Source organism: Maylandia zebra, linkage group LG18 (genome assembly GCF_041146795.1).
Source record: "Maylandia zebra isolate NMK-2024a linkage group LG18, Mzebra_GT3a, whole genome shotgun sequence".
NCBI classification, from domain to species: domain Eukaryota; kingdom Metazoa; phylum Chordata; class Actinopteri; order Cichliformes; family Cichlidae; genus Maylandia; species Maylandia zebra.
Window position 1 is genome coordinate 37,796,799 of NC_135184.1, and position 21,251 is coordinate 37,818,049.

The 21,251-nt window shown below is 42.2% G+C and overlaps 1 protein-coding gene across 4 annotated transcripts in view; it reads left to right on the forward strand.

Annotated features, from left to right (window-relative positions):
* The window catches only part of rnf31 (ring finger protein 31), a 71,981-nt gene that overhangs the window by 10,382 nt on the left and 40,348 nt on the right, over nucleotides 1–21,251 (forward strand). The window contains exons 1-5 of one of the 4 annotated variants that reach the window (XR_013094023.1): nucleotides 4,949–5,119; nucleotides 6,653–6,851; nucleotides 7,752–7,898; nucleotides 9,332–9,487; nucleotides 19,623–19,679. Coding sequence is in view for 3 of the 4 variants with exons in the window: in XM_076876388.1 (XP_076732503.1) it covers nucleotides 6,654–6,851; nucleotides 7,752–7,898; nucleotides 9,332–9,487; nucleotides 19,623–19,679 (558 nt within the window). In the remaining variant the exon portion in view is untranslated. Of the gene's footprint in view, nucleotides 1–4,948; nucleotides 5,120–6,652; nucleotides 6,852–7,751; nucleotides 7,899–9,331; nucleotides 9,488–19,622; nucleotides 19,680–21,251 lie in introns of those variants that run through there. The other 3 variants (XM_004572945.3, XM_076876389.1, XM_076876388.1) reach the window with 3 other exon arrangements.

Genomic DNA, 21,251 nt, shown 5'->3' on the forward strand with positions numbered 1-21,251 from the left:
TGTCCTCAAGTTTCTAATCTTTGAGTTTTTATTGTTTGGCAGAAACAGGCCAGCCTTCCACTCCCACTAATGTGATTGTTTTCATTACATAACAACAAGTAATTCAATATTCAAAAACAACAAACAAACAAAGGTCAGCGTTCATATATCCTGTACTTTCATTACATGTAAAATTGATGGTATTTATAATTTATTAAATACTACTAAACTAAAATGAATGTTTCAATAATTATATGAGATAATGATCATAATTAAGACAAAAAAGCGTGGAATAATATCAAATCAAAATTTATTTATATAGCACATATTAAAACAACAGTGTTGACCATAGTGCTTCACAGTCAATAAAAACATGAGACAGTTAAACAAACAATAAAAGAGGACAACAAACAATAGGTAACAACGCAACAAGCTAAAACAGCCAACTAGACAGAATCAAAAGCCAAAGTAAAAAAATAGGTTTTAAGACGTAATTTAAAAGACTGGATAGACTCGGCAGTGCGAATATGAACGGGGAGGTTATTCCAGAGTCTGGGTGCCACGGATGCAAAGGCCCGGTCGCCTCTCGACTTCATTCGAGTCCTAGGTTGTGCTAGGAGCCTGTGGTTGGACGATCTAAGTGCTCTGTTGGGATTGTATGAATGGAGTAAATCAGAAAGATAACTGGGCGCTAAATTATTCAAAATATTAAAAGTGAACAAAAGAATTTTAAAATCTATACGATATTTAACAGGGAGCCAATGTAATTTGGCTAAAATTGGAGTTATGTGTTCATGAATTCTTGTACCTGTTAAAAGACGCGCAGCTGCATTTTGAATTAACTGGAGCCGGCAAAGAGAGGAGTGTTGGAGGCCCGAGTAGAGGCCGTTACAGTAGTCCAATCTGGATGTAATAAATGCGTGGACAAGCTTTTCAAGGTCCTTTAAAGGAAGGAACGGCTTTGCTTTGGAAATCTGACGCAACTGGTAAAAGCTGTTTTTTACCACAGTGGACACCTGTTTCTCGAGTTTAAAAGAGCCATCCAGGAACACTCCGAGGTTTCTTACAGTGGACGAAAGATGGCTAGCGAGAGGGCCTAGGGCATCAGCTAACTGGTCTAGCGGAGTGTGACTACCAAAGACTATGATTTCGGTCTTATTCTTGTTCAATGTAAGAAAATTATGTGATAACCAAATTTTAACTTCATGCAAACAGTTGAACAGAGGTTGCAAAGAAGCAGTCACATCAGATTTCAAAGGTGAATAAATCTGGATATCATCGGCATAACAGTGAAAGGAGATGTTGTATTTACTAAAAATTAATCCCAAGGGCAACATGTACAAAGAGAAGAGAGCAGGACCGAGCACGGACCCTTGAGGCACACCACAATAAATAGGGGCAGAAGCCGAGGAGTGTTGCCCCATAGCAACAGAGAACGACCTCTCTGAGAGATAGGATTTAAACCAAGATAAAACCTTTGAGACCAACAACATGTTCCACTCTTGATAGAAGAATGTTGTGGTTAACCGTGTCAAAAGCAGCAGACAGGTCAAGTAAAACTACGACCACAGAATATCCAGAGTCAACAGTTAAAAGAAGATCATTAAAAACTCTAAGTAAGGCTGTCTCTGTGCTGTGGCGAGGTTTCAAACCAGACTGAAACTTGTCATTAATACCATTTGCATCTAAAAAGGCCTGAAGTTGTTTTAGAATTACCTTTTCCAATATTTTGGAAATAAAAGGGAGTTTGGAGATCGACCTGTAGTTGGTGAGACCAATTAGGTCAAGATTTTTCTTTTTCATAATAGGTTGCACAACAGCATGCTTAAAGACAGACGGTACACAACCTGATGACAATGATGCATTCAGCAGAGATAAGATACAAGGACCAATAATATGTAAAGCTTCCTTAAAGAAACGAGAAGGAAGAATATCATGCGGGGAACCAGAGATTTTTAGATGATCAATTATATGTTTTAAAGCAGAATAAGACACTGGCTCAAACTGTTGAAGGACAGTCAAGCATTCAGAAGCTGGAACTGGGTCTAAAACTGATGATGGATGAGATGGATGAGAAGCCCTTAGAGCTGCGATTTGTTCAGAGTAATACTTTAAGAATTTATCACAAAGAGCAGGGGAGGCATCCCTATAAGTGGTAGTGCAAGGGTTTATCACAGAATTAAAAGTATTAAAAAGTGCTCGGGGGTTGTGGCTATTAGTCATAATAATGCTAGACAAAAAGGCAGATTTGGCAGCTTTAACAGACTTTTGATACTTAGATAGTGAATATGTGGGACACTTTACCAAGAGGCCTGAAAAATGCTTCATGACTCTTTTTCCATGTTGGACAAAAAACAAGAAGGAGCCTGAAGCTCTCTGTTTGAGGCCCATGCAGCATCAGAGCAAACAGAAGGAGCTGTTGGAGACAGGGCACTGGAATGATGGTGCTGTCATTTGGGAAAAACGGAAAGTTTAAAATAGATCCACTGCATTTTCCTGTTGAAAGGAGCCAGCTGAGGTGTTGGAGCACCTAAATGCCACCTGATACCTCCCTGAGGAAGTACTCCACGTGCATCCAACTGGGAGGAGTTGAAGAGACAGATGCACCTAGGGTTGCCAACTCCCTGAAAAATAAATAAGGGACACCTCGTGGCCAGGGCCGAGAAACCCAGTTGTCGTCACCCTTCCCAGTGTGGTAGCTCTTTTTTTTTGTGTGTGAAATTATTTTTTAACCATTTGACTTGAACTTGATTTAAGCAGATGCATATTCTTTGTGATATGACCATATGGGAAACAAATGATCATTTAGCCATTTATTTTTAGCTCACAATGACAACATTAACACAGTAACACAGGCCTCTTTCTTAAACAGAAGCCTGTCATGCTTAACTTTGGAGAATATAAGTAAATCTTTCTTTAAAAGAACTCTGTCCTGCTTAACTTAAACTTATATAAATTAATAGAAAACAATAGAACAAAATCATTCTTTTAACTGTGCACATTTAGTGCATTTAGTACAATTGGCTTCAGTTGAAATATTATTTCAGCTTTTCTGATGCTAATCAGCTGCTCCTGTTTGTAAACCCGCTTGTTCCCATGATTACGCATCATAACTCATCATCATTATTCATCTATGTATTACTTTTATGTATTAGTCATCTATTTGTTGTAATCATCTATCCTTGCAGTTGTTTATTACACAAAATAAATTATATTATCACACTTCTGGCCACATAGCGCTGATATTCACTGCACATGCCCATATTAACCTTAACCAGAGGGTTTAAAAACAACAAACCAGTGTTTACATACCATATCTGCTTCTGCCGTGGCCTGGTGGACAAAAAATTGGTTTAGGGTTCCCCGAGCTTTCACGCCCCTCATGTTCTTCTTGTGCCACCACTAGAAGCATGCCTATGGAAAAAGTGCGCCGGCACACAGTGCAGTGCGCTTTAAAGGTGTTATCGTGCACTTTTCCAGCCAGGTGTTTCCCTTTTCCCATTCTTCCCTTTCTCTGAGGGGAACAAACATTGCTGCTCTAATGCTGGGCTCACACTGTGCCATTTTTGGCCCATTTTGAGATGATTTTTGAGTCGTGCGACCGATTTGGTGATCGGCCCGATTTTGGCCTTCATCGTGCGTCGTGTAGTATACGTGGGGTAACGAGAAGCGATTAACACCTCGAGCAGCTCCCGATCATCAATCGCTCGTGAGGGTGTCACCACAGGCGCTCACACTGCGCACGCGCAAACGTCGGTGAAAAAGACGTTGCAGCACGGCTGTGCAGCGTGTGATCTGGACACAAGCGATGGAGGCACAACTTGTAGAACTTTGGAAAGCTCATCCGAGCCTTTTCGATGTGGCATCACAAAATGATCACGACCACAACAACCGTGAAAATAGTTGGATTTACATGCTGCTCAATCACAGCTGCCTGATCAATGTTTTTCATTAGCAATTTAGCAAAGTTGATGGTGGTGGTGTGTCTGTGTGAGTGAAAGACAGACAGAGAGAGCGAGCGACAGATTGTCTGTTATAACCTTCATGTTATGGAGGCACAGTGTGAGCACTCAGGTCGCATCAGAGCATCGGGCCGTATAGTGTGAGACCTGCATCGTGACCTACCAACTTCTAACCCCTGCGAGTCAATCGTGCAGTTTGAGCAGGAGCTGAATAACGTGACTGAAAAAAATCGCACAGTGTTTGCCCAGCTTTAGGTGTACTGTCGTCCGAGACTTGCACCGCAGTGTCGGCGTTTGTTTCCCTGTTGGCCATGCTTCTTGTTGTGGTCATCTGTTGTCTTCCGGTATTTTCTCCGCAAGCGACCTTTCCTCGACCAATGAGATGAGCGGTAATCTGAATTGTCATACTCGAATTGTCATAAGTGTGCTGTCAGCTCATTGGTCACAAAGCAGGAGAGGGGCTGGGAATTATGTTTTCAAACAAAGTGTTAATTCCATTAAAAGTTATAGACTACTTTTGATTCTCACTGTATTACGGGACAAAGTGCGTCCCTTATTAGCTCAATACGGGACGTGTACTTTTGTTTCGAAATACGGGACGATTCCGTATTTTAAGGGACGGTTGGCATCTCTAGATGCACCTTCCTTCTGCTCTTTAGGAAGTGGCCAGTGTGAAAGAGAAAGACCAACTACTCAGAGAAAAAAGTAAATAAACGGAACACTGACCATCCATCGTCTCCGATTCCCATCAACAGGACTGAATATTTAATGCTACATTTTTGGCCTTCATGAAAACACTGTGCATGTTTACAGCCTGCTGCAACAAACACATTTGACTGTGCCTGACAGGATGGTCACTTAACATTTCCTTGTGCAATAATGCAATAACCTGTAGACATCAGGTGCAGCATCCTTAACGTGAATGTGAAAGCAGCTGGCGCTGCTGCGTTTGCGCCGCAAAGGGTCCACTGGTGACGTAATCTGCGCCGCTTCCACGTTTTGCCCGATGAGGGAGGGGGAGAGAGGGAGGCCCTGCCGCTGTGTCTCCAGTACAGCAGTTGCACACCGCGCTGTTGCGGGAGTGTTTTGCCGTTTCTGCGGGGCTTCCTTCGGCGGTACAAACAGACATTTGTGCCGTAACAGTGATTCCACCGCAGTGCAGCCGGACAGCAGCACAGGTAGGAGGCGGGCTCACCGTGCCGATCCTCGCTAATAACAGCTTTGCTGCTTTAATCATTAATAATGAATCGTTTACAGGACATTGTGCCGCTATGAGCTGATCATAGGCGCACCTGCTGCTTTGCACTGACTACTGGAAATAGCGCATCGTCCTTCTGCGTCTTTGTTTTGTAACCAGGAGGTCTGCAATCAGACAAAAAGCTCTTCGAGCAAAGTGCACTCAATTGTACTGCACGTGAAAACAGATTTAGCAGCTTTGCATGTTCAGCGACTTGTTCCAGCTCATCTCACGGATGGAGCCGGAGCTCAGGGATGCAGTGAACACCTGCAGACAGTCACCGGTCTGTGTTGTGGTCAAATACGTGTTAGCACCTGGAGTCTGATAACATCATGTGAAATATACTTTTATCATCAGGACTGTGTAAAACTCCCAATTTCTTTATATTTAATTGGGAAAATGTGGATACAGTGATTTACTGAAACATGTGCCAACACATAATGCAGCATATAAAGCAAAAAGTGAGTTTGTACAGTTTGAACCATATTAGCGGCTCATAGAAGTTTCTAGGCTTCTTAAACCATATTAACAGATGTGTCTGCCTTTTGTTCTGTTCTCTGTCGAGATGATCCCACATCGTTTCCACTGTGTGGGGTTTTTCAGTCCATGCATGCTATGAAAGCTGTTCCCAGTAAGAACCTTTCAAGAGGGCAGATTAAAAGTGGACAGTACGTTTCCTGCATTCATCATTCCATCACACATTTAGACCAGATCTCCAGCACAACTGGCTAAAATGCAGCGCCAAACCATGATGAAGCCTCCACCGTGTTTTACACTTGGCTCTTAGGCACTCACTGGTGTATTTGTATACTCGAGATGTGAACCAAACATTTGACATTTGGATTCATCATTCCAGTTTTTGTGTAAAAATTAATTCTCTTTCTCAAGAATGGTGTCTTGACAGCCACTCTTCCAGTTCAGAGGCTTTAAATAATACAAAAGTGAAAATGGTCAGGTACAAGGTTGGACTGCCATGACTGAAAAAGGCCAATGTCAAAGTCAAACTCTGAAAAAGGCCTGAAGAACTGTTGCTGAGCAAGTCTGTCTCTTTAGAAGTCAAATATAAAGAAGTCAGAGATGGTAGGAACAGCAACAGCACAGCAGAATGTTTGAATTGACATTTCAATGACAAATGTAACTTACTTGGAATAAAGAGTTTTTACTGCATTATCTAAACGACTAAATCGAAAAAGGACTTTTTAGGAACACTCGAGAAAATTACGTAATCTGATGTGGGCATGGCAGCACAACAGCATTTCAGTTACAGTCATTTGTGCCAACTTCCAGAGAAGAGCACTCCAAAAAAAGTTCACTTTAAACGAAACAAAAGTGCCAATTTGTGCAGTAATATGAGACCAAAGGAATTCATATTTCATGTTGAATACACTGATCTGAGATACTGTGCATGCATGTCGTCAGATTTATTTGTTGTTGTTTTAACTAAACGGCATGCATCAACCGTGTGTGTGTGCAGAATGGCGTCCCTCTCTGAGCAGCTGCAGGATGTGCGGAGTCAGGCTGAAGTGTGTCTGTATTCTGGGGGCAGAGTGGTGGATCTGCGGGCTGGGGTAGTGGCCATGGCTAATCTGCCCTTACCACCCTGCTCTAAATACCACCACATTGCTGCAGAAACGATGGTCATAGAGAACAGCTTTGGCAGAAACAGGAAGGAGGTGAGAAAGATCAACTGCATGTTTATTAGTCCCATCTGGAAATATGTCTAACCTCAATCCAGACTGAGACCAAGATTTTCAGGATTTGGCTACATCTCACACTCTGTTGTTTGGATCGTGACTTGATCCAAAGAATAGCAGGTAGACAACACAATGAATGAAAAAGAATGTAATCAAGATGTTGCAATGGCCCAGGCCTCAGCCTGATTGATATGCTGTGGTGGGAGCTTAATAAAAGTTTTGAAAACCTCAGCGAAGGTTGAGGGGGCCAGAGTTCCCCCGACATGCTGTGAGAGCCTGATAAAGGCATGCACTTCAAATGATTGCTTTCAAAGAGGTTTATACTAAATCATCAGGTTTACTTCTTCACAAGGCCAGAGTCCCAAAAATGAACGTGTCAAAGGTGTCCTGAGATTGTCTATGATTGTGTGATCCTGTTGGTTTAATGATGCTCCAGCTCAGGAGCTGAGAGACATACAGACAGCTGAGTTTATGACCTGAACACTCTGAACACTCGACAAAGGCTTCTGGTTTTGACTTCTACTACTCCTATAGCACTTATGTAGCAAAACTGTCCGAGTGACGACGCTCAGTAGTGGTGACGCTGAGTACTGCAACGGCTTCCTACGTGAGTATAAATGTGACTGCGGCGGGTACACCGCCCCCCACACACAGGCAGTTACAAATGTGATGTAAGGGTCGACAGGAAGATAGATGTTTGAATGTGTTCAGTGTTGTAGTATGTCACACCACTACAACCGAAACAGTGTGGGTTCAGCTTAACTGTATTCTTCTATGACTGGATGTGTAAAGCACTTTGGGGACGAGTAAAGCGCTGTACAAATACAGGCCACGTTTCAGATTAAAATTGATGCTAAAATGTGTCTGCTTCCTTTGCAGACTCTTGGATCTCTTCAGCGCTTATCTACAGCGCTTAACATCCTCGAAAAGTATGGCTGTAATCTGACAAATCCCAACAGGCCAAAGTACTGGAGGACTGTAAAACACAACAACCCAGTGTTCAGGGCCACAGTTGATGCTATCCAGGTAATGATAAAGTATTATCACTCACTGTCCCTCTTCCCCTCTGTTTTTCTGTTCCTTCATCTTTCTTTCTCCCTTTCCTATCCCGTCTGTAATAACTGAAAATAAAATAAATAATAAAAACAAAGGCTGATCGAATGGACCCAAACGGCAAGGCTGTGCTGATCCACTTTGCAAAGTAAATCCGTTGGGTATCTTTGTTGGCTTTCAGACATTAATTCTGACGGCTAAGAAAGCAAACGGGACAGGGAAAAAAAAAAGGAAAGGAATGAAGGGAAAGAATACAAAGAGCTCATTGGCTGTCAGGCTGCTGTGTGAGACAGATACAGACATTTTTACCCCTCACATGTAAAAGGCTGACGGGGTGGCGAACGGTGTGGTTTCCCGAGTTTGTGAATTAGTTTCAAATCAATACCATCAACAACAAGGTTGAATTACAATGGCCTCAGTTGCCAGGTTGAAAGGTCAGAGGTCAAGTTTTACTGAAAAGAGGAGTGAAAATTGGCTGTGGTGAAAAGCTGACAGATCGGTGGAGTAGTCCAGGGAGCATGTGAGACTTAGATGCAAACAATGAAGTGGGAAAGTGGCAAAGAGGCAAAACAACATAAAATGTTGATTATTATGTGACCGACAAAGCTTTAGCTTCACTCGATGACAGGAAACTTGAATGGATGCAACAAGAAACTTGACAAAGTAGAGCACACACTCTCGGAGGGTCAAATAAGCGAGTATGAGACATATGAGTTACTCCAAAAGGAGAACGAAGAGTTAAGAGAAAATCTCCACAGATCAGCAAATAAACACAAACACAAGGAAGCAATTTCAACAATGACCAAGGAGATGAGAGTAATGAGCTTCTGAGGGCTGCAGGTGCACATTTTTCCTGCTAAGACATCAAAAGCCAGCCTTTACCTCTCCTAGTTTCTTGTTGGTGTGTGTGGAGGAGGTGGGTGGACCCACCCACACTGAAAGTCCACCACCACCAAAGATGATGGCAAAACAAGCATTTTTTTAAGGTACAAAACCTCGTCAGCAGGCGCAGTTCCTTCCCCAATCACAGATTAATGGCAGCATCTCTTTCCTTCACCCTCCATCTGTCCTTACTCTTCTTCAATGTAGTGACAGTTCCCGTGCCAACAGACTGCTATGCTAGCTGTAATCACTCAGCACGCTGTTCAGCTGTGTGTGTCTTAGTGTTCAAAATAATTTATGTTTCTATTATAATTGTGTGATGTTTGCCCGGTTGAGACTAATTAGTTGTGGACTCCTCTTTCTCTTGTTTTAATGTTTATGATTGATGTGATCATAGCTCTGTGTGAAAATGCCCGGTCCTACTGATGCAGACTAATAGGAAGTGACAGAAATGTTCCAGTTACCGCTGCTGGTACTAACCACTAACATTTCATTACCTTCTACCCTGTCTGTTATATTCCCAGGGAGGACGCGCTGTACTCTGTCTCTATGGTTACTCTAATCAGCAGCCAGATGGACTCAGTTTCCCTGATGATGTTACAGATCCTGATGTGGGCAGAGTTGCTGCGGTAACTCTGGAAGTGATGAGCCTGAGAATGGAACTAGAAATGCTTATCAAGGTTTGTGTAAACTTTCTGTATGCGTATTACTAGTTGTCCCTGTGCCGACGTGAGTTTGCTGCAGAACCAAAGAGAGTTTTAAAAGGTTGGCTTTGACCAGATCTGTCAGTTCAATGTAGATCAGGTCATCCAGTAATTGGAAGGTTAGCGTTTCGATTACTGGCTGCTCCAGTGCCAGCAGACATGTTAGCCCAAGCATCGACAATCCATTCGCAAATTGTGGCGTAACTCGCCCGGCGCTGCCTTCCACTCTTAGTGAAACGGTGGTCTCCATCGGTCATCCATCACTCCCAGGCCGCTGGCAGCCTTACTTTGAACGGCCGGTTCACACCGATGTCCAGCGGTTGGAGTTCCTTGGTCAGGCCTCCTGAATAACAGCAAGCTCACAGTTCATTTGCTTCACTTGTTTTTTCACATCGGCTGTGAGATGCATAGAGTCATTGATCAACAGCGATGGTGATGTGTGGAAAAAACCACCTGGTCTCCTTACATACACCTCCCTCAGCCACTCTTTCATCATTTCCTCATCCATCCAGCCCTTTTCATTTGCCTTAATGATGATTCCTGCTGGAAACTTCTCTTTAGGCAAAGTCTTTCGCTTAAAAATCACCATAGGCGGCAGTTTCTGTCCATTAGCATGGCAGCCAAGCACAACAGTAAAAGAAGACCATTGTGCGTATCACTACCGTGCTGGTCCCCTGCTTCTCCACAGTGTGACTCACCGTCGAAAGTGAGCGGCACCTCGTCCATGTTTGTGATGTGGCTGGGCTGGATGTGTTTGGCGGCGATGTGTTTGCTGCAGTAGGAGCGGAAGATGGCCAGCTTTTCCTTATAATCCGCTGGAAGTTGCTGCGCTACCGTAGTCCTGGTCCGGATGGAGAAATGGCACCATTTCATGAAACGAAAGCACCAAGACGGACCTCCTTGGAAATGTTCAATTTTCATTTCTTCTGCTAGCGAAACTGCTTTTAGTCGAATGGTGACCGTCAAAACGCTTCTCCCACTCGTTCTTTGCTCGATGATCCACCGCTCGAGTCTTTCCTCCAACTCGGGCCACCTCGCCTTATGTCCGCGGAAACCAGAGGTGTGGACTCGATTCACATGACTTGGACTCGAGTCAGACTCGAGTCATTAATTTTATGACTTTAGACTTGACTTGAAAAAATGTTCTAAGACTTGTGACTTGACTTGGACTTTTACACCAATGACTTGGGACTTGAATTGGACTTGAACCGGTTTACTTGAAAAGACTTGATATTTTACCCCAAATATAAAATTTAACATGCATATTATATAGAGATTGAAAATGTGACGTCATTCACGGGTAGAACCGCAAAGGATTCTGGGAACTCGTGGCAAGCGGTACTAGCGCACGCAGGCTTTCAATTAAAATCAGTTACACAGTGATAAAAAGAAACACAAAAATGTCAAGAAGCCGTTGTATTATTAACTGCAATAGCGGGTCGCATAACAGCCACGGGAAGCCGACGGGTAAAGAGATCGGTTGTTATCGGATTACGTCGTTGAAGAGAAATTGTTCGAGCCATGTTTCCGAAGTAACAAAGACGCGACGGATGGCCTGGATTGCAGCCATTCAAAGATCAAATATAACGTCCCAGAACACTCCAGCTCACAGGTTAGTCTGCTCCAAGCATTTACACGAAGGTCAGTGTTTTTTAGTAGTTAATACGTCATTTTCATAACATAATTGGTGATATAGGTTACAAGCAAGTCTGGCGCTGAACAGAAATTGTCGCGCTATGCTCCTTTGTTTATTGTGCATAAATAGTGAATTGTCCTGACACAATATTGCGTTTCGCCTCTGTTATTATGGTACATTGACAAAAACATATACTTTTATTCACAGGATAAAACAGGTTTTTTGTATCACTAATTGCCCAGTACGATTACAGCATACAGTATTGTTGTCACTGCTACATTTCTGTGATGGGTACCAGAAATTATTTCCACTACTAATTAATTACCGTTGAGCTCAAAGGTCCTATTAATAAACGGTTAAGGAATGTGTATTTATGGAGACGATTTGTGAGACTGGTAAACTTATGATACGTACGATGGTCTTTCGTTCTACACGGTGCATTTCAAGGTCCTGCACCCATCCGTCGGTAAACTGTACCTGGGCTTGTTGCAGTGACCTGAAGTTACTAAACTTCACGAGTGTATGCACTCACTCCAAGAACCATATAATTATAAATATGCATATAAATATGCTACGATGAGATAGCTGACTTCATCTAACTAGCAAATGTTGTCCAGGCTACGTTGGTGATACAGTTTTTTTTAATGTGTATGATATTTTTGTCATGCGATTTTAAAGCTGGTCCTACAACCGCATCCAAGAATAACATGCAGCTTATCTCAGAACTGTCGGTGAAAATTATTCTTGGAGCTAGGTTTAATTGAGCTGCATTTTAAAGAGGTGCAATTTCACAATTTGTGTATATTTTCTAAGTTCACTATTTTGTCATGTGTTGAGAAAAACACAGATTTTAAAATTACATGGTCTAATATTTACATTTAGCATAACTGCAACATTATTTTTTCGTTTTGTTTTTTTTAAAGACTCGAAAGGACTTGAAATTCAAAATTTCAGACTTGTGACTTTACTTGGACTTTTACACCAGTGACTTGAGACTCGACTCTGACTTGCCTGACATTACTTGAGACTTGACTTGAGACTTGAGGATAAAGACTTGAGACTTACTTGAGACTTGCAAAACAATGACTTGGTCCCACCTCTGGCGGAAACTCAGCTGCGTTTTCTTGACCTGTCGGAGCTTGTTTTCTAGCTTCCTCCACTTGTGAACCATCGATTCATTAATCTTAAATTCTCTCGCGGCTGCTCGATTTCCATGTTCCTCCGCGTAGCTGATGGCCTTCAGTTTAAACAGTGCTTCATAAGCGTGTCTATTTTCCATTTTCAGGGTTGTTAAAACAACGAGGTTCTGCATAACGCACATACCTGTTCTTTTATATACAATCAACGCCCACACTTCCCCCTTTAGCGTTCTCATGGTGTTCTCTACTACGTCCTCCTTACAACAACAACACACAGGGTGCACTGCACTATAGGGCGCACCGCACTTTTTGAAGAAAATCTAAGACTTTTATGTGCGCCTTATAGTCGTGAAAATACGGTATATATCATGTTTAACCTGAGTAGCGAAAGACGGCAGTGGGTTTGAAAACGATTTGCCGGGAGTCCGGTGTTCTCACGGCTCTAGTGAGCCTAGCCCCCGGCTAGCTATCGAGCTAGTGGGTAACAGACGTCTCCAAAAACGTCGGAGCGCTTTTGAAAGTATGCGGTGTCTTGATAAACTGAGCAGATATTTGAGGTTTACACAGCTACATTCTCGCCTGAAAATATGTTAAATGTTTATTTTGTGACCCAGAAAGAATAATAAGAGTAATATTAAAACTAACTAGCTGCCGCCATTGTTGGAAACTGAGCTGGGCTGCGCTATGAATTCTGGGACACAGCTTCTTCTTCTTCTTCGGGGTTTAACGGCAGCTGGCATCCTTGTACATGCAGTGCTGCCATCTTCTGTTTCAGTCCGTTATTACACTCTTAAATCCTGCTACTTATTCCTGCGTCTTTCAGGATCTTACAAAAGCTTCAAACGATGCGTCGACTATTAAATCAGTCGTCGACAATCATCGTGACTATTCGACTAATCGTGGCAGCCCTAGTTTATATGTAACAAAGTCTCTTGTTGCATTTTCTTGTTTTTGGTCAGTGTGAACTCTTTGCTTTTTCCCTGAGGAAACAGTGAGTGTTCCTAAATATCGGGAAAAGTTGAATGTTGTATATGAATCTGTACTGGGTTTATAATAGGAAAACCTTTATAAATTCTACATTTATAAAACATTTATAAATTCTACATTTATAAAACATTTATAAATTCTACATTTATAAAACATTTATAAATTCTACATTTATAAAACATTTATAAATTCTGCATTAATTGCATCTAAAGTGAAGTATTTTAAGCCCTTTTTCCCAATTTTTTTCAAACCTCATACTCCACATGTGTAATAAGGGGGCCAATAATGGATCATAGAATCATGCTTACGTATCAAGTTTCTATGTGGATAAATAGTTTGTGGTGGTCAACAAATTCTAATGCAGTCAAATATTGTCATTGTGATAGAAAGTGGAAAAACTATGTTCATTATTTGAGGTAACAACAACAAAAACAAATTCCAGTTTTCATGTCCTGCAAGAATAATAATGTCACAAGACACTGAATAGAACTCAAACCAATGCCACTGCCAGCACTCTCCAAAATCACTCCATCATCAAAACCCTAAATCCTGGAAAGCAAGTCTTGTTCTGATGTTAAGTGATGCGTGACATATTCAAAGAGCTTTTTGATCTCGTACTGAGCTACTCCCACAAAAATATCATGCATTATATCAAATAAGTCGGAATTACAAACATTGAAATACTTAAGTGTGAATGTTTTTTCAAACCATATAAAAACTTGGGTTTTCCTGGAGAGACTGGCAATGCATTTCAAACACATCTTTTCCACGAAGGATCATCCTCACTGTATACGGTTTAAGAATCACTCTTCTCAGTTAAACAAAGGCAACAGAAATGACGGCTCCTGAATGACTCGTTTAAGCCAAGACGTTTGTGTATCCCTAGATTATCTCCAGTGATTTGTGAGATTGTACCATAGAACTGCTCCCCAGATAATGGAAGACTTAGCCCTTAGCTGTCCAGTGTTTATATCATTGATCAATGGTTCCAGTATAACATAAAAACTGTACTTGTGGAGATCTCACCTCTGAAAAAGTGATCCCAAATGAATGTTATTCAAAACCAAATTAAATTTTGGAGGCAAGTGTCTTACAGCAGAATAAACTCGGCCAATTTTGTGAATTCCACGTCTGGAGCCGAGGGGATTGGCTCTTTCAAATGTTCAACTCTTAAATGTGAAGTTGACTTCTGACTGTTGGGATACAGACACATGAAACAGGTCACATACTTTTCACTCACTGCAGGGCTCGCAAAATTTCAAAATCCCTGGTAGCCTTTCGGGCAGGCACTCTTCAGCTTTTGGTAGCCAAAATAAATTTAAGTAGCCCGAATTTAAAAAAAAGAGCAATTTTTTGATTGGTGTTTTGTTTCCTTTACAATGTTATACATTAAAGCAGCGGTCCCCAACCCCCGGGCCTCGGACCGGTACCGGTCCGTGAGTCGTTTGGTACCGGGCCGCGAGAGTTGAGGCTCAGGTGTGAAATGTATAGTTTTCAGGGTTTTATCGGTTTTCAGCGTTATTTTGTTATCGTTTTTATCGTTAACTCGGTTTTCCTGGGTCTTTTCACGTCTGTTATGAATAAATCTTCTTTTTTCGGTACTGGTACTAGTTTTATTTTGTTGTATTTATCCGCGACACCTTAAAGGCCGGTCCATGAAAATATTGTCGGGCATAAACCGGTCCGTGGCGCAAAAAAGGTTGGAGACCGCTGCATTAAAGTATAATATTGTAAAGGAAACAAAACATCAATCAAAAAAAAGTTAAAACACAAATTACAACAACTGTATAAAAATTACAATCATCAACTCAAATACTTGGTTCTAATTGAACAGAAATTTCTATGAACTTGTAAGAACTGTAGAACATGAATCAGTCTGTGTTTATTGTTTATTGTTAGTATGTTTTTTGCAATTGTTTTTTGTTCTGGGAAAGATACTGCAGACTGAGCAATAATGCATTTCTTGCATTTCTCATGGGCTCTGATGGGGTCTTTCTTAAAATGACTGGTCCCAGTAACAAAGGCGCTTGTCGACTCAGAAATGGAGGGAAACTCATGACACACCTGGCAGAACATCATGTTATTTAGCTCATCATATTCCAACCACAGAAATTCTTTTGTCCATGAAACAAAAAAAGCTGCGCTTTCTTTTTGCCTCATTGTCTGATTTGTCATAAGTTTTCTGTTTTGTGATCAGCTTTTCTTTGCTGTCCCGTCTTCACCCTGACCTGTCTCATTTGGCTCTGCAGAACTAAAATACCTTCATAAATTCATCTGCTTTTACACACGTACTTACATAACAGTCAGCGATTCTCTGCGAAATGAACCTCTATGACATGTTTAAGCTTGCTGCAGGAGATTTCACTTGTCACGTTTGAATAGTAATCTAACGATTGGTAAGACGATGCCAGAGGAATTGGTGCGCAATTGATCTGTCACTCACCAATCAGTGCTGCCGCTCTCTATATGTAGCCGCTAAACTGGTGGACCTAAATCTTCACCACCACGTCTGTATACATACAAGCAGAAAGGGGAGTGAGTGGGTCAGCGCTCAGAGCACAGAAACTTAGCTGGCTTCAAACACACCATTTATTTTCAGGATAAAACACAGTCAGAGCCCTGAATACAAGCTAAAATCCCCGTATACAATAAAAATAGTGTTTGCAACCTGCTAAAAACCCTGCCGGCAGGAATGATTAAACACTAAAACACAAAGCTAAATGAATGTTTTTCCCTATGCTAAAAACTCCCCCCAGGGTCCTAATTCTCACAGTCCAGCAACACGCGGGCAAATTCTCCTGAGCTGAAAGAGACAGGAGAGGAACTCCTCTTCCGGGATGGGGAATCTCGCCAGCAGAAGACCAGGGAGGAGGCTCCTATCTCCACCTGACTGTGCGCAATCGTGCAGTCCAGCCACTCTCCACCTCCTCGCACGGCCTCCCTCGTAGCTCCGCCCTGAAACAACAGACACGGGCCAGCAACGTTGTCGGCGCAGCCGCTGTTACCCTTCCCCGGCAAAGCTACGCCTAGCGCCCAACAGTGGGAAAGCGATACTCACAGATGCAGGCAGAGGCGTACCCCTGCCCTACTGTGGATTTCACGCGTCGCCTCCCACAGTCGCTATTCTGTCCGTCGGGACCGGATCGCCGGGTTATGCTGGCCGATCGCCGAATGTCTCGTGGCGCCCCACAGTCAGGCCGGAGGTCCTTCTGTTCATATGCTGGCTTGCACACGTTTTGTTTCCAGCTCTTCACTTTTCGTGTGTCTCTCTTTCAGTCTTTGCGCTCACTATCTCCCTTAAGTCAGTTTGGCGGCTGAAAGGCCACCTCGGGGAACGCCCCCACCTCACAGGTGCCTACAATTGTCCGCTTAATCCACAGTGGAATAAAAAAAGCATATTGTTCAATCAACACTAAACACACACTATAAATATGGGGATAAAATCATGCAATAGGAATATCAATAAACAAACATGCAATATCACTATTACAATAAAATCATGCAAATAAAATCGACACTATGTACCAACACAGTCTGATCCAAAACAAACTATAAAAACACAATTTTCCACTGTGTGACATATACACAGTTTGCGTGATCGCAAAGTGAAAGTGAAAGCAAAAAACTAGCGTAAATTCAAACGCGATTTCAATATGTTGACAGTGGCTCATCAATGCCAATGACATAATTACCCAGCTACATTTGCGAAAGAATGCAAAAGCATTGACATATATTTTTCCTTCCTACGATAGCCTGACGGGCAGGGCTGAGATGGATTTTGGTAGCCCGACTGGAAAAATTGCTAGCCCCGGGACGTTGGGTTTGCGATTTTGCGAGCCCTGCACTGAGTATGAGTGCTGCTGGCTGCTTCAGCAGTCTGGCTCTAACCCTCAAACTCTGGTTGAAGTTCCTCCAGACTTCAACACAACTAGGGTTGTGATAAGGAAACTCTACGTCAGACATCAGAATAACCTGCAGCCAGAGTAAAGTATTTCATGTTATTATTTATATTTCAATTCAATTTTATTTATACAGCACCAAATCACAACACAGTAGTCGCCTCAAGGCCTTATATTGTAAGTTAGACCCTACAATATACACTGACTGGCCCCCAAAGAAGCTGCCACCTAGATTTAACTAAGCAAATAGGTATGAGCCTCTTACTTGAAAATTACTGCGTGGGTGATTATCTTTCAGTTGGCAACAAGTTATTTAACCCTAACTGATGCAATGAGTTGCTTCTCATTTCATAAACAACTATGTGGAAAGACACATCTTGTGGTCGTGGAAGAGATGATTGTGTGTTTTAAAAGGGTCAATCATTGGCATGCATCAAGCATAGAAAGCATCTAAGGAGATTGCAGAAACTACTAAAATTGGGTTAAGAACTGTCCAACGCATTATAAAAAAGTGGAAGGATAGTGGGGACCCATCGTCTTAGAAGAAGAAATGTGGGCGGAAAAAAATCCTGAATGATCATGATCACTTACACGTTGAAGTCAAATCAAAGAAAAAAACAACACTAGAACTCAGGGCTATGATTAATAGTGAAAGTAAGAACATTTCCACGCGCACAATGCAAAGGGAACTCAAGGGATTGGGACTGAACAGCTGTGTAGCTGTAGGAAAAGTACTAATCAGTGAGGCAAACCGGAAAAAAAGGCTTCCCTTTGCTAGGGGGCATAAAGGTTGGACTCTGGAGCAATGGAAGAAGGTCATATGGTCTGATGAGTCCAGATTTACCTTGTTTCAGAGTGATGGACACATCAGGGTAAGAAGAGAGGCAGATGAAGTGATGCACCCATCATGCCTGGTGCCTACTGTACAAGCCTGTGGGGGCAGTGCTATGATCGGGGTCTGGTTGGTCAGGTCGAGGTTCACCAACAGTATGTGGTAAATGGCCTGTATTTATATAGCGCTTTACTAGTCCCTAAGGACCCCAAAGCGCTTTACACTACGTTCAGTCATCCACCCATTCACCCACCCATCCACACACTGGTGATGGCAGCTACATTGTAGCCACAGCCACCCTGGGGCGCACTGACAGAGGCGAGGCTGCTGGACACTGGCGCCACCGGGCCCTCTGACCACCACCAGTAGGCAACGGGTGAAGTGTCTTGCCCAAGGACACAACGACCGAGACTGTCCAAGCTGGGGCTCGAACCGGCAACCTTCCGATTACAATACGAACTCCCAACTCTTGAGCCACGATGTGCTCCAAAACAGGTCAGCTGACTACCTGAATATACTGACTATACTATACTCTTTCCTGATGGCACGGGCATATTCCAAGATGACAATGCCAGGATTCATCGGGCTCAAATTGTGAAAGATGGTTCTGGGAGCATGAGACATTATTTTCACACATGGATTGGCCACCACAGAATCCAGACCTTTACCCCATTGAGAATCTTTGGGATGTGCTGGAGAAGGCTTTCAGACTCTATCATCCTCAAAGCAAAGCAGTTCTTGGTGAAAAATTATAGATGGAAATAAATCTTGTAACAGTGCAGAAGCTTATGGAGACAATGCCATAGCGAATGCGTGCCGTAATCACAGCTAAAGACGATCCAACGAAATATTAGAGTTTGTGACCTTTTTTTGGTGGTGACAGTGTATATAGCTATGAAGATGACGTAACAAATTATTATAACCACCTTAATATTTGAATTACCTTATAAAAGAGCAGAAGTATATCCATCAATCTTGGCATCACATTTCCCAGCAACAGCAAGGAGGCTATTCTGTGGTCACTGGCTCATGACTAAGAGTGACGTGATTAACTGGAAACTCTTGTTATAGTTGTGCCAAAAGTCAGTTCAATCTTTCAGAGATGCACAAATCAAACAAATTAAATTGAGGGGAAAAAACAGTGTTCTCATTTCCTATTAATCATATAGTAAAAATCATGAATGAAGCAACCCAGAATTATGGCAAACGCTTCAAAACAAGAAAAAGAAACATAACTTAGTTGTTGACTCATCACCATCACTTCCTGGAGGACTTTATACTGACTGCATCAAGTGAAGCAACTCTGTGGATGAAATGAACCGCTCAACTCCTTTTATGATGTTTGGTTTGAGGAACACGAGTCAATTATGATGCAGCATGGAGAGTGGCTCGTCATCAGATAGGAGAATGACTGTTCCATCTTTGGGAGAGATATATTAACAGGACATACTTTCAAATGTCAAGCTATTGCAAACATATATATATATGTATATATATATGTGTGTGTGTGTGTGTGTGTGTGTGTACACACACACACACACACACACACACACACACACACTACTGTACATGCACTGTAGTTTTTTCATTAATTATGACTTGTTTGGTTTGATCTCAGGAGGCTCATCCCCATCCTGAATTCTATGAGAGAATCATTCCTACACTCAGACACAAGGTGAGTCTCTTCTCTTACATTTAAGTGGTTAAACTGGTGGCTCTCAAACTGCAGGAAATAAAACCGGTGTCATCAAAAAGAGCTCGCTACTGTGCTGACCACAGTTACGCTGAAATGAAGCTTAATAATTCGGATTCAAGCAAGCAGTGATCAAAAATTATATATGCCAAGAAAGCACGAGGCATGTCATTTGGAGCAGGTCATGACTGGGATCATACCATTATGTGAAAGAAGGAAGGTGTCAGGCTAGTGCTGTGTGTGGGCAGGATGTGGACTCACTCTTTGTTAGAAGTAAACTTTAACAAAAAACAAATGAAGAACCTCAAACACAAACTAAAACTAACTAGACTCAGGAAACTAGAACTAGGAAGCATAGACTAGGAGAGCAGAACTGGGAACTAGAACTTCACCAGAACATGGAGGACGTTGACGATGTGGCACAGACAGAGAGAACCACATGGTTTAAATACAGACGGACAACAAGAGGATGGGGAACAGGTGATAACACAGCAGGTACAAATCAAAGCTAACGAGACACAGGAATCAACGCAGACTCAACTCAAGACACGTAAGACTAACGCAAAGACATCAGACATGGCAACAGGGAGGGAACACAGACGTGGGACCAGGGCAGGCACAGAGACACAGAACCAAAGGCGCTCAAAATACAAAACAGAAACCAAACCCTAAGAACAAGAAAGCCTTAAGAATTAACCTGAAACATAAGATAATAATAATCAAAACCACTGAGTCAACAGACTCAGGACTAAGATAGAAGGAAGGCAAAAGCCGTGATGATCCACTTGGGAAAAGAAATTTTTCGGGCATTTTTCTTGGCCTTCACACAATATTTCTGATTGCTATAGATCATACATATATACAGCACAGGCACTCTCACAACTCTTAAAGCTGATGCACGGTCATTAGCTAAGAAGCTGTTTTCTAGCTTTTCACTGTAACTCCTTTAGTTACCCTGATCTCCTTGCTCAGCTTGTTTCTGGACCTCTGGTTTCTGGTCGTCCCCCCCCCTGGTTGCAGCTTCAGAAACACTCCAGGCTGTGTAGGCGTAGCAGGCTTGTAATTCCTCCTCGGTCCAGTCCTTACTACTTTAACCTGCGGTTTAGAAGTTTTTCCATTTGTCTGTATGTAGGTATGAGGTGTTTTAAAGAGGAATAAACTGGAGGAGAGGCTGCTCGTGACCTTTTAGTTAAGATTGTGCTGACCTACGCCACACTGTGCACTCCCTATAGAATAGATGACCCTCTATAAACATGATGACTTTCCATACTGGGAGCGCTTCATGCTGTGATAAGGAACCAGCTACTTCTTTTTAATCTCTTGAACTCCTCACATTTGCTAATACATCACTATATAACTTCCATAAACCACTTTCTCACATTAAAATAATAATAATCACAGTAGAGTAGTCACCAACAACAATAAGCACACCTCAGAGACCCTCTGCTCCCACACACATTAAACCCACCCTGTCTCCATCCACTAATGTTGAAATTACTTCCTGCAATTTCAACTTGCACTTCTTAATGTCATGCTTTTTATATACATTCTATC